The following is a 14,784-nucleotide window of genomic DNA, read 5'->3' on the forward strand; positions in this document are numbered from 1 at the left end:
CATCCCCATAGGATAGTTCCATTGTGGGGTCAAGTTAATCTCTGCTTTACTTTGTTCAACTAACCCTATGAAAATGCCTTCACAACCCACTCAAAGATATTCACAGGTTCCTCTCAATAATATACATCAGATTTCGCCCCTGTCAAAATTTTTAATTCTGGCAGGAAGTTTCAAACAATTAGCTCCACATAAATCTAGCTCATCCAGACCTCTTAAATTTTTAAGCCATTAATCACAATTTTAAACTTTTAATCTACAATTACCGTTTTCTCTCTTTCTGGATTTTAATGACTTAGAAATTGTTACTGGGATTTTCTAATTTTCAGTTTTTCCCCTGGCCATGCAAATCTGACCAAAGAGCTGAAATCTTAAACTGAAGGAGATTAAGTCAAATACCTGCAGAGGTGCTTCGGGATGCTTTTCTCTCTGCACTGGAGCAGCTGGTATTTCCTGGAGGGCTTTTGATGACTTCCTTTTGGCTTTTTCCATTTGAATATTGGTAAAATAATTGACAGCAGCAAACTCAATAAGGGCAGAAAACACGAAAGCAAAGCAGACAGCTATGAACCAATCCATGGCCGTCGCATAGGATACTTTGGGCAACGAATGCCGTGCACTGATGCTCAGTGTGGTCATGGTGAGGACTGTGGTTATTCCTTCAGAAGCAAAAGAGCAAAGAGACAAAATACTTTACCATTAGTTCCATGCAAACAAACCAACAAACCTAAGGATTTGGTGGGGGGAGGAGCAACAAAGTTTGTAATATCTCAAACCAAACCATCTTTGATGGAAGATTCAAACCCTAGTGGTTCAGTGAAATTTTTAGCACAAGTTTTTGAGTAAGAGATGGATATAATTAAAATCCTGGCTCTTCTACTCATTGGGCTCAGAGGGATTAAGTGAGGAAAACTCATTGTGCTTCATTTGATACTTACCTATGGCATTTGCTGTAAAGATTGCAAGTATCTATGGCACCTACCATATATTGGATTGGTATCAGTAGCTGAGCCAACATACCTGAGAAAGTCAACACGCACACCCAGCAGGAAGTGTGGCTCATCAAAGCACTCATTCTCAACCGGAAGTGAGAAGTTGATAGCATTGTAATTTGGAGCATCAGAATTTCTGAGATAGCCATGGCCCGTTGCAATGGAGAATCACGACCAGAACAATCATGAATCATAGATACTTATAACCTTTCACTGAATATTACCTACTGACTTAAGATAATAATAAAATAATAATAATCTAGTTGTGAAAGCTTAAGTCACAAGAAGCAATAAATTATATTTTCTGGAAAAATAGATTTCGAGTATAATTTGATTTTTAAAATATTGGACATCTATGCATCAGTTTGTGGTAGGCAGGAAAATCTTTGCAACAAAGAATGGAGGTACCTCTCTTCCATCAGTAGGCTTCTGAGGCATATAATCTTCAGGAAAGCCTTCTCCTAACCCTGAAAAAAAAGGTTAGTCCCCATCTCAGTGGAAAAATTCCACTTGCTACTGGGGCTATAGAGAAATGTGTTATTGAAGGATGTTAATAGTTGTCTCTCTCTGCATCTTTGTCTATCTGTATATTTCATCTATGTCATCTAGCGAAGCTTGGGGATTTCTCTGAGAACTTACTCTATCTACTTAAACTCATTGTATATAATGCCCAGAATAGTTCCTGAATTGGGGAGGATGATGATGGTGATGATGATGATGAAACAGTCACCTAAACTACATATTCCAATCGTGTTAATCCTTTACCAAAATCCAAATAAATAATACATGTCAAACTGAAGAGATAGGGAGCCCCATGCAACACTAAAAGAATGATAATATTTGAAATAAGAAATTATATTGTCTCTTCAGCTCAGCATTTAATTACTTTCTGCCTTGTTCCTTAATTGTTCCATGCATGAGGCCTGTCTCTACAGTTTCATTTACTGTAGGATTTCAGGATTTACCATACCTCATATAATGCTGAATACTTGATAAATGCATAATAAATAAAAACTCATTTTTTCAGCTCCTCACCAATCCATTTTTTCTCCAGTCCCTTCCGAATTGTTAATGTTTAGAACATAAAAAAAAATCACAGCAACTGTGCATTGTATAAACTATAGATCTTTTAAAAATAGTCCATAAACTCTACAGAGAAAGAAACTTGCAGATTTGGTTGTATTCCCTTAAAAAAATATATTGTGTGTGTTCTTTTGTTGTTTTTTTGTTTTTAGAATTGTATTCATCTGAAATAGATTTTTAAAAGTCTGCTGGGTCAGATGTGAAGATATCAAAATCGCTATGAAAATGGAGTACTGTGATTTGTTGGATTTCATTTCAGAAAGAGACCTTAGGGGCACCTGGGGGGCTCAGTCAGTCAAGCATCTGCCTTCAGCCCAGGTCATGATCTCTGGGTCCTGGGGCTGAATCCCGTGTTGGACTCTCTGCTCCTCAGGGAGTCTGCTTCTCCCTCTTCCTCTCTCTCTCTCTCTCTGTGCTCTCTCTTTCTCTCTCAAATAAATAAATAAAATCTTTAAGAAAAAAAAGAGAGACTCTAGAACTTTTAGGCCTCCATTTGATCTCAGAAAAATGGCAGCATTCCCATGCTGCCTGTGAGATGTAAATTAACTTGGAAAATTTTAGCTACAAAGTTTGAAGATAAATCAAAGTTTTTCCTCTTATTCAAAAAAATTTAAGTTTAACAACTTATTAAGAATTCAAAAATGCTCTACAACTTCCGTATGTATATTTCCTCTACTATCACAGAAATTATGCTGAAAGTACTTGGATATAAAACATGAACAGTGCAGCCTAAATAAGAATGAACTACTTTGAACTCAGAAAATTCTACAGAGCAGAATGTGAGAACCAAAAAGGAAAATTCAAACTCAAATATTAGTGATTTAGGATTTCCCATGTTGTTTTGAACTTTTTTTTTTTTTTTTTGGTACCAGAACAATTTCTCCTGCAGACCTGAAGTAGTGGTCTTCGTCTTCTCCTGTTGTCACGTGAAGAGATTCCCTTATTAATGCTAAGTAAATAGGGTATTAGGCAATTGAGTAAATAGGATATTAGGCAATTGAGCCTTGAATCTCAAAATGACTTTCTGATCACTAGGGAGCGTAGATCACCAAGTTCACGAAGATGTTAAATGATGCCATGGACGTAAATACAAAAAAATCTTGCAAAAAAATGTGTGGCCACTTTCCATTTCTCTTTCACTGGTTTGAGTCCATTTGAATTTAAAGTTTGTAGAACACTCCATCAAATATTATGGTTCACATTTTATGACTGTTGGCAAAGTTAGGAAAGTAACCTGTATAAACAATTGGCCAAGTGTTTGAAGTTGCCATCCTTCTAGACAAAAAGTTTTCTCTGCCTTGTGGTCAAACTTAAAGAAAACACTAGCATGACAGGAATGTGCTTAGTACAGCTGTTTTTAGACAGAGAATTTGGTTAAATAAACACCAAAAGAGTAGCAAACAGAAGCCAACCCTTCAGATAAGAAGACATGCTTTCCTCTGCATCTAGGAAGACAGTGCATCTGCTCTAAATGGCTTAGCTGGCATCTACCCTGAAAACATTTCAACAACCATAGAATTTTTTTTTTACACATTCGAGTATTGATGCCAATACCTGCTTTTATAATGCTGAATATGTACCATATTGGCTGGCCCAGGAGTTGGGAGAGGACGTGTAAGAGTAGGCTAAGACTGTGCACAAGAGTAAATTTTTGGCTGGCCACTCCACGAAAATGAACTAGTAATGATTTAGATATGCCAGCTGGCATTTACTCCGGTTTAACATTTTACTATACTGGAATAATTAGAAGACTTAACGGCATACAACTCTGCAGACAGAAGGCCTTGGGAGAGAACTTAGCATACTCTGCTTCTCATATTTACACTAATTTGGGGGGAAGGAAGAGAGTTTGTTTTTCCATGACCTCTAGTGACAACCCTGACCCAGCATCTTCCCTCCCTGAGTGAAGAGGAAATGAAAATCAGGGAAAAGAAATACTAGCCCAGAATTAATGTTTTACTTAAATCTCATATGAAATAGATTGCTAATGCTCCCCAAATACTTAAAAACTTAACTTCCTTAGGAAAATGCCATCTCAGTGCCTCAATGAACAGTTTAGTAATTACCATTCTAACACATCTTAGGTCTTTGAAGACTTAATTATTGTGCATAATTTCCCTGGTCAATCAAAACCAACATCTTGGCACACAAGCTCAAGACAGGCAAATGTCACAGTTCAAATGGAAAAAGCTACCCACAAATTATCTTCAGCACACATCCATACAACCTCACTCAGAAGCTCTGGAATATTTGACAAACGCCTACATCCTCAAACTTCCTGTGAAGACAGAATGGCAGAGTAGAAATGCAGGGTTCTCGAAGTTAGAAGCTGTCCTGGGTCCATCACTTTTAGTATGTGACTTTATACAAGTTTCTTGATTTCTTTGAGCTTTTTTCCTTATCTATGAAAAACCAACAACACTTACCTTGCTGAGTTATGGTGAAGATTACATAAGATGGCAAATCTTACCATCAGCATTAGTAGTATTACCAGTATCCTTACTACCTGCCACTCAATTTCCTTACGGTGTCTTATCTGTTGGAAATGTTGGGTGGACACATCTGTAACCAACGTCATCCTGCTCCACACCACTGGAGATTTCTATCGTTAGGGGACAAGTGAGACAGCACAGTGGCTACCAGTTTGTATTCAACCAAAAAAGCTTTCAAAGTTTATCAAACAATCACAATAACTAGAAAATTCAGAGGACATTCACATTATAGTATCAAGTAGTGACGCTCAAATGGGGTAGATGGCAGCGTGGACAGTTAGGGCAATAAACAAAAATCAAATTTATTGTGTGACAGGCATTGTTCCAAGTGCTTCATCCAAATTAATTCATTTAATCTTCATAGCAACCCTGGAAAGTAGGTGTAACCATTCACCCTGTCGTAACACATGAGGAAATGAGCAGAAGTAACACACTGATGGTTTACAGCAAATCAGTGGTAGACCTTGTGGTTAGAACCGAGGCTGCCTGGCTGCAGAATCTGTGTTAGGACACCATTACCTCTTCATCAGATGCACACATGATGAGTCAGTATTTTCTCCTCTAGATAATCCCTCAAAAAGGTGATAATATGTGTACTGGTGATTTTATATTTATTTTCAATGATAGTCATTCCTGCAATATTGATATGATTTGTGCCAGGGAGAACTGTGGGAGTTTGGTCTGTGCTCAGCCTCCACAGGCACTTCCTGCCCAGGCAGGCTGACTCCGAATATGATACGCAAAGACCCAAGTTTACTATGCACACTAAGTGAGATAAGGAGCATAAAGGACTTGCCTGGTATTATACAATAAAACAATATGTTTTCCTGAAAAGCAATTAAAAATCAAGGAAATCAGGACTCCTGGGTGTCTCAGTGGTTGAGCATCTGCTTTCGGCTCAGGACGTGATCCCAGGTCCTGGCACTGAGTCCCAAATTGGGCTCCCTGTGTGGAGCCTGCTTCTCCCTCTGCCTGTGTCTCTGCCTTTCTCTGTGTGTCTCTCATGAACAAATAAATAAAATCTTAAAAAAAAATAAAATAAATCACAACAAAATAAATCTCCTCTATGTTAGAGAAGTATGAGAGAGTCACGAACATGTACTAGGTGCACCACGCACCCTCCCATGAGCACAGCACATCAATCTAAATCCTCACTAGTCTATGAAGAAGAGATGTACTAGGATGGAGATACATGTGGATGGAGAAAACAAGTGCCAGATTCTGGTTTCAAACCCCAATCTATTACAGTCCAAAGCTTAGATTTGTTATCTTCTCTTTCATTTTTATGCCCATTTTTAATAGGTTAAAATTTATTCAACACTTGCAATGGGCAGTTATTCTTTATTTTTATTTTTTATTTTTTTAGTTATTCTTTAATTGAACCCTCACAGCTCTATGAAGCAGGTAGTGCCATGATACCTGCCATATCAATATCCACTCACTGGCCTCCTGGGGTCATACCTTGCCCCCAGCATGGACCCTCCTGTAACAGTTTCCCAGTAGGGTTCTCGAGTAAACCTAAGATTCAGAGGGAGTGTAGGTGTCTATGGAAAATTTCCTCATGTTTAAGTGCATTGAGGACACTAAGACATCATCTGATCAGTTATATCTGATAAAGCTAAGTTATATCTGATAAGTTATATCTGATAAGGATGGGGAAGTGAGATGAGAAGCTCCCACTTCCCCCAGTCTCTTCTCACCAGCACTCCTTCAGCTATTGGGTGATAAGGGATATTATGCATGGCTTTGATCCTACCAACTAGAAAAAGCAGAGGGAACGTGACATCTCTTGTGAGAGTTGTACCTCCTGTCCAGAGCAACTGGACAGGAGGCACATTTTCCTTCTTACCCTACTACTGAATGCTTTTGTCACTCACAATCAATAGAAAAAGAATAGAGGAATATGTTAAATTAAATAAATATCATTATAACTAATTATATTACTTAAAAGCATGGCTGATATATAGAAAACTTATCAACAGCTATCAAAATTCAAAACTGATGTGTTCTGGACCTCATACTGTTTAAAATATGATATACAGGAAGCCACTATAAAAACAAAAAGAGGAAAATGTACTATGTTCAGGAAAAAAATGTAAATAGCACATAACAATGAGTTAATAAAGTAAGCATATAATACCGTTCAACTCAATGCATTTAAACCACTTGCATTTTGTTCCTCTTCATTAAAAGGCAAATTATTCTAAGGCTTTCATACTCATTCAGCCATGACTTTTATTTGTCTTATTTTAAGTTCCCAGTGCATTTCATTTTAACACCTAGATATGATTTTAATTCAATTACACAGCATTAAGGTAGGAGCACAAGAATATCACGAAAAGTGAAATCATATCCAAATTCCCACTTGGTCTGCATCTGCCCGGTCTCAAAAAGGGAAATACAATGGGGCCCCAAAGGATGGGATGGCCTACCTACATCCCCTCAAGCCTTATTTGTATTCTCTGGGTAAAAATGAAAGTTTAGAAAGCAAGAAAGCCAGCAAGCAAGCTATGTGATTCTTTTCTCAATACAGCTTGATAGATCACTGTTTAATATTTTCTTAGAAAAAAAATGATGTCAAAGAGCTACTCCCATGAATCGTGATCAAAATATAATGTGAACAAAAATGCCCAAGAAATGAATTGCACTTACCAAATACAGTCCTAGCTGGAACTGATTCCTTGTTTATCCAGAATGAAACTTGAGAAAGAATCACTGTCATAATACATGGAATGTAGGTCTGAATCATAAAGTAACCCATCTTCCGTCTCAGGTGGAAATAAACTGTCATAACAATATATTCACCTGCAAATAAAACATGAGGAAAGTGTATTATTGGTTATGCACCAATTAGTCAATGAATTCATAATCATATTTCAGACTCAACAGTATTTTAGACAAATAATGATGTGCTGTACACAGCAAGCAAACTGAGAAATATATAGTTCCTAACTAGGGAGGAAAGGATATTGAACATCATTACACAGAAAAATACTTTTGTTCTAAACAGTGGTTAAGCAATTTAAAAAATCAAGCTACAACTTTTAAAAAAAATCATGCAAAAAAAATCTTGCAGTGCTTTCTATTTTAAAGGTCTGGTACGGAGAAAGCAATTAGCCTTCAATTTCAGCATTTTTAAGAGCAAAATTTAGACCTAACTTTTATGGAAAAATCACTAGAAAAAAATGGAAATACATACACACATTTGAAAATCTAAGGTTTAATTTGGAAAGAATTGAAATACATGTTATATATACATATATGCTGTGGGAGAGGCTGTCTCACTGCCTTGGTTTTAGGAAAGAGCTGTCTTTCTAAATGTTATACATGTGAAAAAAATACAAAGAGACGTGTATAGCACAGAGCCATTTGTAACATCCCTGAGTTCAAGTATATTTTATGGGCATTTAAACAAAAATCTAGAAAGCTAGTAAGGGAAACAAACCATGAGATTTCTGAAAACAAAAACAAAAACAAAAACATGAGATTTCTGGTAGCTGGGGGCTGCCTGGGTGGCTCAGCGGTTGAGCATCTGCCTTCAGCTCAGGGGGTGATCACGGGGTCTGGGATCAAGTCCCGCATTGAGCTCCCCGCACGGAGCCTGCTTCTCCCTCTGCCTGTGTCTCTGCCTCTCTCTCTTGTGTCTCTCTCATGAATGAACAAATAAAATCTTAAAAAAAAAAAAGATTTCTGGTAGCTGTTGATAAATACGTGACATCTGAAAGCGACATATTAGGAAAGTTACTTAGGAAAGCAGTGGTCTTATTCTAGGACTGTGGAGCCCAAGATTCAGAAGATTCAAATCCCAAAACAGGTTTTCAATCCCATTTGCAGGCTAGACAATGAAAGCCAAGTAGCGTAGTAACTTTAATCATTAAGCATCTCACCCGTAATGGACTTGATAGTTTCACTTGATACAGTTTGCCCAACCAAGTCATATTGGACCAAGCTGGACGACTCCTTTGGAACTTCCACTGATTTCTCAGGGCCTTTGGTCCAGGTATAAATCATCTCGCTCTTCGGATACGCATCTGAATGAGAGCCCAGAATGGGATTAGAGTCAGTGGTCCTTTTTCACCAGTACTGATGGTCAACACTTAAGAATATTACACTTGTTCAAGAAACATGGAACAAAAGTAAACACTCATCATTAGGATTTATTCAAACATGTTTAAGATTTGGAAAGCTGTAGAGATTACATGAACAGCCTTGATTTCTTGTTTTCATGTCAAAGAATCAGAGAAGGAGAGACTAAAATTAAGGCAACTTAAATGTCATACATGCATCAGTGCGTTTGGATGTGTGTCCATACTAATAGGACAAGCAGTTGAGAAGCAAAAATAACGCCCCTCCACCAAGAAGGCACTTCCTTCCATTCTAACTCCCTTCCAGGGTTTGACCAGTACTGACTTCCTCCATCCTAAGGCAGTTCCGCCAATTAGAAACGTACCAAAGGCTGCCTAGAATAATAATACAGCAACAACACCAGAGACAAATCGAACTGTGGGGCCAGCTCTCCAGGGGTCACCCACTGCAGACTGCCTCTGGGCAGTACACAGGCCAGTTGGGAACCATTCTGCAGGGACGACTGGCTCTGCTGTCTGTAAAGCTCTCCAGGGAATATAATCACACAACCAATCCCACTACCTTTCAACTCTCACAGTCAGGACATTTTCCCTTTCACCTTCAACGAATGCATCCCAGTGGCAATTTAAGCCCATTTTCTATTATTCGGTGTTCAATGGGAATGGAAGCCAGCTGCTCGCTTACCAGTCCACCTACCACAGACAGCTTGGCTCACACACAAGTATGTTCAAAAGAATCGGTTCCCTGCCCAGACCTTCCTAAAATGGCTAGAGCACAGTAGGTCCTCAGTGAGACCGTTTAATTCTACCAAGGAGTTGATATCTGGGGAGACACTATGTTTACAAGCGACTTCACAAAACAAACTCTGAGGCCTGTGTGGTCAGTTAGCGGTGAACAGCTACGTGGCAACATCTCTCCTGAGTATATTCATGCTTCATCATACATCCAAAAGACCCTGAACACTCTGTGCCTGCCCCTGAGTCTAAATCAGGCATCCTCCTCTTGGCTAGCCTACCTGGATGGAATAACCTTTCTCTTAATGACTCAGTATTTCAGGCAGGAAGTGGGGGCACGGGCAACATGGGTGAGGGCCATCAAAAGGTAGCTCTCTTTTTAATTTCTAATCCCAAAAATCAACTTCCAAAGAGTGATTTATTTAGTACCTTGAGTATCCATTGTGTTCACGTCACTCCAAAGAGTGCTGTGTATGAGAACCAAGGGGGTGCTGAGTGGGAAAGAACTTCCCATAGATAAGAAATACCTTGGGGCGAAATTTAAATTATTATATGATTATTATTATTATAGTAAAGACAAATTTTAATCCTGCCCCCAGTGAGATCATCCTTCCTGTGTGTTTTTGTTTTTTGTTTTTTTTTTTTTTAATCTTCTCTCATTAAGTCACTGGTCAGAAAGCAAATGACTCTCTCTAGCATTAACTTAGCTCACTGAATACTGTGATTAGATTACTAGGGGTTGTAAAAGAAGGGTGATGGCCAATTCTCATTAAGTTAAGCAGTGAGCAACGGTAATAGCAGCCAAGAGTTTCACAATCAGTGCACTAAGGATCTGAAGCAATAGTAAAAGCCAGCACCTATTTTTGGTAGATTCTGATTGAATCAAATGATTTGAGGCAGACATTAGAAGAGGCAATCTCATTTTTCTGCCATCTCAGAGAAGGGAGCTTAGGGGGAAAGAGTTTCATACTCTTTTCTACCCATTCATTTCACCTGCTTGCCTTCACCTCCTCAAAATATGCCCAATTTACCCACCTCCCAGCTTCTCCTCTGGTAGGGTCCTTGTCTAAGCCACCACCATCTCTGATGTACCAAAGCAATAGCCTCCAACTCTTCTCTGCTTCTACTCTAACCTCCCTACAATCCATTCTCCATAGAAAAGCTGAAATGAAATTGTAAAATGTCAGTCAAAGAATGCCAAATCTCCAAGCAAAACGCCCCAAGGGCTTTCTGTAGCGTTTGCATGGGAATCCAAACTCCTTAAATGTGGTCTATAAGGCAGTATATTATCCGGCTGTCTATATATCAGACTATGTCTCCTGCTATGCTTTCATCGTGCTTCAGCCACTTCGATACTAACAGTGCTGCTGATATTACTCTAACCCTTGTCCTTTCAAGAAACCCTGAAACTTCCCTCACCTTTCTTCAAATCTGCCATAAAGGAGTCTGCTTGTAACAGACACTGCTCAATTACTCCCTTCCCCACTAAAAATCCTTTGCACTTTCTTTGTCACACCACCGACACATGGGCTTTAAAGGTCCCTAAATTCACCACTGACCACCAACCTATTATCAACAAGTCAGTCTACCTGGGCTAGCTGTACATATAGATTTTTTTGGCTTTTGGAAAAGGGGTTGGAATAGTCTCTTAAAAGTAAAATCTTGGGAGAGTTGCCATCAACAATGATTTAAACGGATAATGGGAAATCACACACATATGTAAGTATTAGCTTGCATTAGATAATAATAATTCTAAGAATATTTGTATTGTAACTTACAACTTCCAAATTTCAAAGGGCATGCATGACCATCCATGGGGAAATCCACCAATCTCATGGGACACTCTGCACTTATGGTGAGTCTATAGTGGAAAAATGCAATTAAAATTAACTCTCACTTTAAAAATGTTCTTAAGGACGCCTAAAATGAGAAAGATGGGAAGAAGGGAGGAACGACAGAAGGAGAGAGAAAGGGAAGGAGGAAAGAATGGAAAAAAGCACAAAAAGTGAAGGAGGAGAAAGAAAAAAATGACTACCTCATTGTGTATAAAATAGTGCCATTTCTCATAATTCTAAAAAGCTTATTTGGAGCTGTCATATTATGTGAAACAGATTTCTTTCCATTCCTGAAGAAAGTATCAGGGGTCCATACTTTTGTTACCATCATATTGTTCAATCTCAAAATTTCAATTGGGCCATCATATTTTAGTCTTTTGTCAATCCACGTCTGTCTGAAGAACACATCCATTGTGTATTCCTAGGGAAATTAGTTTGTGACATATTCAAATCACAGACAACTACACATAAATATGCATTAAATTCTAGTCTCCTTCCCACTCATAAAAAGAAAAAAACTACCCCCAAAAAAACCTAAATTAATAGAAGCAGAAATTTTCTTAAACCAGTGGAGCTAAAAGATTCTCAGCAATTAAAGCATGTTTTGTCCATCTTGATACCTTAATCTTCTACTTTATTAGATAAGTAAATTACCATACACATGAATCATTCAAGAGTAATTACTATAATTTAATAAAACTGCCAGCACCAGGTAATTACAGTTGTACTTTAGACCAGGTAGAAAAATTAGTAAAAGTGTAACAAATATCATTTCATAATTAATCATAAAATTGCAAGCATCTCTAAGACAAAGTAAAATATGTAAAAAGCAATTTTATATTCACAGAATTTATTAAAGTTAGCCCAGAAGCCTTAGGTCAAGGGAAAAGGTAAAGTAGGCCCTCTGACCTTTAAACTACTTGTATTTACTAGTAGAGGGCACAACTGAATGGACGAGTTCATCCTGACCAGTGTTTGGTGTTCTAACCTCTTTGAGCATGAGAAAGGCAGGGCAAGAAGGGGTTGGGTGGGGGCAGGGAGTGAGCATTTGGGCCAACATGGAATACTAAATGCAATTAGGACTACAGTATAGTTTCCTACAAAAACTAATTATATTCTTCAATTTTCTCCTCTTCAGTGATTTTTCTAAGGAAAAAAATCACTACATAAAAGGTGGTGCCATGGAGACTAGTAACAGGAAAGTTCTCTTCTTTCTTGAGAATGACTCCAAACCACAAAATAGTCAAATGTTAGAAATGCAAATTCAATGTCATACTCCTTATAAGCTTTTGAGACTAATTGGGCAGTTCTTTGACTTTCTAGCTGTGTGTGATTAACAACAAGATAAATATTAATTGCCCTCTCTTCTCCATGTTTTCTTCAAACCTCAAGAGGTACATTAAATTTCCCAAATACCTACCATTTCAACATCAGAGACAGGTCCAAAGCTGGTGACATATATGTCAGTTTTTACTTCTGTAACAGGACCTAGTAGGTATGAAGTAAGTAAGAGTGAAAAAAATTACCAATTTTACAGGCAAGGAGGATAATTAAAGAGTAAATACAGATATGATGTGTTTTTATGGGCATCTTAAATTTTCAGTGAGATAATGCATTTCTACAAAAAAAATGTAGACAAAAGAACAGAATCAGAAAGCAGTGTTTACGGGGAAAAAATAACAAAAATAAAACCCAGTTATTTAGGGGAAACTTGTTTCTTCAAAGATACATCACCTTTGGGCACTGTTACGACAGGTAGCGCAGGAAACAAAAGCTTTTAGACTTTGTAATTTTTTTATAGTCCATCATCTGATTGGCCGTTAGTAGAGAAGCAAGCTATTAAGAAGAGGGAACTTAGCCACGAGAGTGAGAAGGAGATAAACTCGAATGGTTGTAAGGGATGCATCTTTGGAGAGCTGAGAATTCTGGGAAATAACCTAAACACAAAAATGATTCATGTCACCTTTAACAATAGGCAGACCGTCCACTGGTGACTGAGATCAAAGATAAACTCTCCTACAAGTCAGACCTATTCACTTCTTGCCACCTACTAGCTGTTTGATCTTGGGCAGGCTATTGAATCTCTCAAAAGCAGCAACCACACACATCAGGCAAGACTGTTGATAGAGATCAAATGAAATTGTTCATATAAGACCCTGAACACAGTGACTCTCTTATGAGAGTACTTATTAAGTAGTAGTTTCTCTTTGCTTCTGATACCCGCCACTACTGAGATCCTTCCTAGGCCTTAATAAGACTGGTTCGGAAACAAACATGTGGGTGTGTTTGGCAGAAAAGAAGGGAGGGCATCATGACAACGGGACTGACACAGATTCTAGACAAAGGAAAATGGTCACAATCTTGGTTTAGTATGTGCTTAAAATCAGGAATTGTGGAATTTAAATTTGGCTCTCACACTTATTAAATATACGATCTTAGTCAAGTCATGAATCCTAATAGGTAAAGGTTTTAATGAGTATTAATTGAAATAATAAATGTAAATGACTTAGTACCAGTCTCTAGAATATAGTACACTCAATAATGATAGTTGTTATTATTATACATACCTTTTTATTACTAATAAAAATTAAAAATTGCTGCCCTCTTCAACATCATTTCCTTAAATGATGGTTGATACCATTGTTTGGCCAGGAGGTAGATATTCTGTACTGGAAAGCATAACATCTGTTATCAAGATGGACTATTTCCTTTGGATACTGGTTGGGCAATTGGATTTATGCCCAAAAAAGGAAAAAAAAAAAGACAAAGAGCAGTTGGTGTGGCTTAATGCCCTAGGTTTAAAGTTATCTTCATAGAAATGAATCAGAATATTTCTCCCTCTTAAATAAGTATCCTAAGAAAAATATATCCTTTGTAAGTACAGCAAAAGTAAAGGTATAGATTAGATTGATCTATCGTGAGCTTTCATTTCAAAAAGAATAACCACACACACACTTTGGAAAACAGATAAATAAGATACAATTAAAAATTAGGTAAACAGATAAAAATAAGTGTGAGAAGTTAACTGGATTTTTATTTGAATGAACAATTGTAAACAACAACAAAAATATGATGGTCATAAGCTCATTAAGCCAAAATATTCCAGGAATAGACAGGCAATCCAAGAAGATGGTAATATGTGTTGAACTTTAGATAAGATAAACTCTCCTACAAGTCAGACCTATTCACTTCTTGGTGAATTGATTCAAAGTGGTTCAAGAGTGGCACAAAGTGGTTCAAGAGTGGCACAAGTCACTCTGCTAGTTTCTTCACAACAACAGTGATGCAGTTCGCTTTATTCTAGTTTACAGTGTTCATCCAATTTCTAGAACAGTATTTACCAAACTATGTCCTGTAAAACATTAATACCATAGATATTCAATGAGAGCGAGGGACATGTAGAAGAATTAGGCCAATGATATTTTTGCTTACAAATTTATTTTAAGGTGTGTGGGGTTATGCTAATTCTTGTAGTTACAATGATTCCATGATAATGATGGGTGTTTTCTCTTTTTGTTTTACCTATTTTATTTAAATTCAATTACTTAACTTATAGTGAATAACA

At 37.6% G+C, this 14,784-nt stretch overlaps 1 protein-coding gene across 2 annotated transcripts in view; it reads right to left on the reverse strand.

Annotated features, from left to right (window-relative positions):
• The window catches only part of GABRA4 (gamma-aminobutyric acid type A receptor subunit alpha4), a 62,724-nt gene that overhangs the window by 34,895 nt on the left and 13,045 nt on the right, over nucleotides 1–14,784 (reverse strand). For both annotated transcript variants that reach the window (XM_041724095.1, XM_041724096.1), the window contains 6 exons: nucleotides 12,640–12,707; nucleotides 11,420–11,640; nucleotides 11,163–11,245; nucleotides 8,452–8,595; nucleotides 7,217–7,369; nucleotides 397–656 (listed from right to left, as the gene is read on the reverse strand). In XM_041724095.1, the coding sequence (XP_041580029.1) occupies nucleotides 397–656; nucleotides 7,217–7,369; nucleotides 8,452–8,595; nucleotides 11,163–11,245; nucleotides 11,420–11,640; nucleotides 12,640–12,707 (929 nt within the window). The remainder of the gene's footprint in view (nucleotides 1–396; nucleotides 657–7,216; nucleotides 7,370–8,451; nucleotides 8,596–11,162; nucleotides 11,246–11,419; nucleotides 11,641–12,639; nucleotides 12,708–14,784) is intronic.

The sequence above is a fragment of the Vulpes lagopus genome, chromosome 12 (genome assembly GCF_018345385.1).
Source record: "Vulpes lagopus strain Blue_001 chromosome 12, ASM1834538v1, whole genome shotgun sequence".
NCBI classification, from domain to species: Eukaryota; Metazoa; Chordata; class Mammalia; order Carnivora; family Canidae; genus Vulpes; species Vulpes lagopus.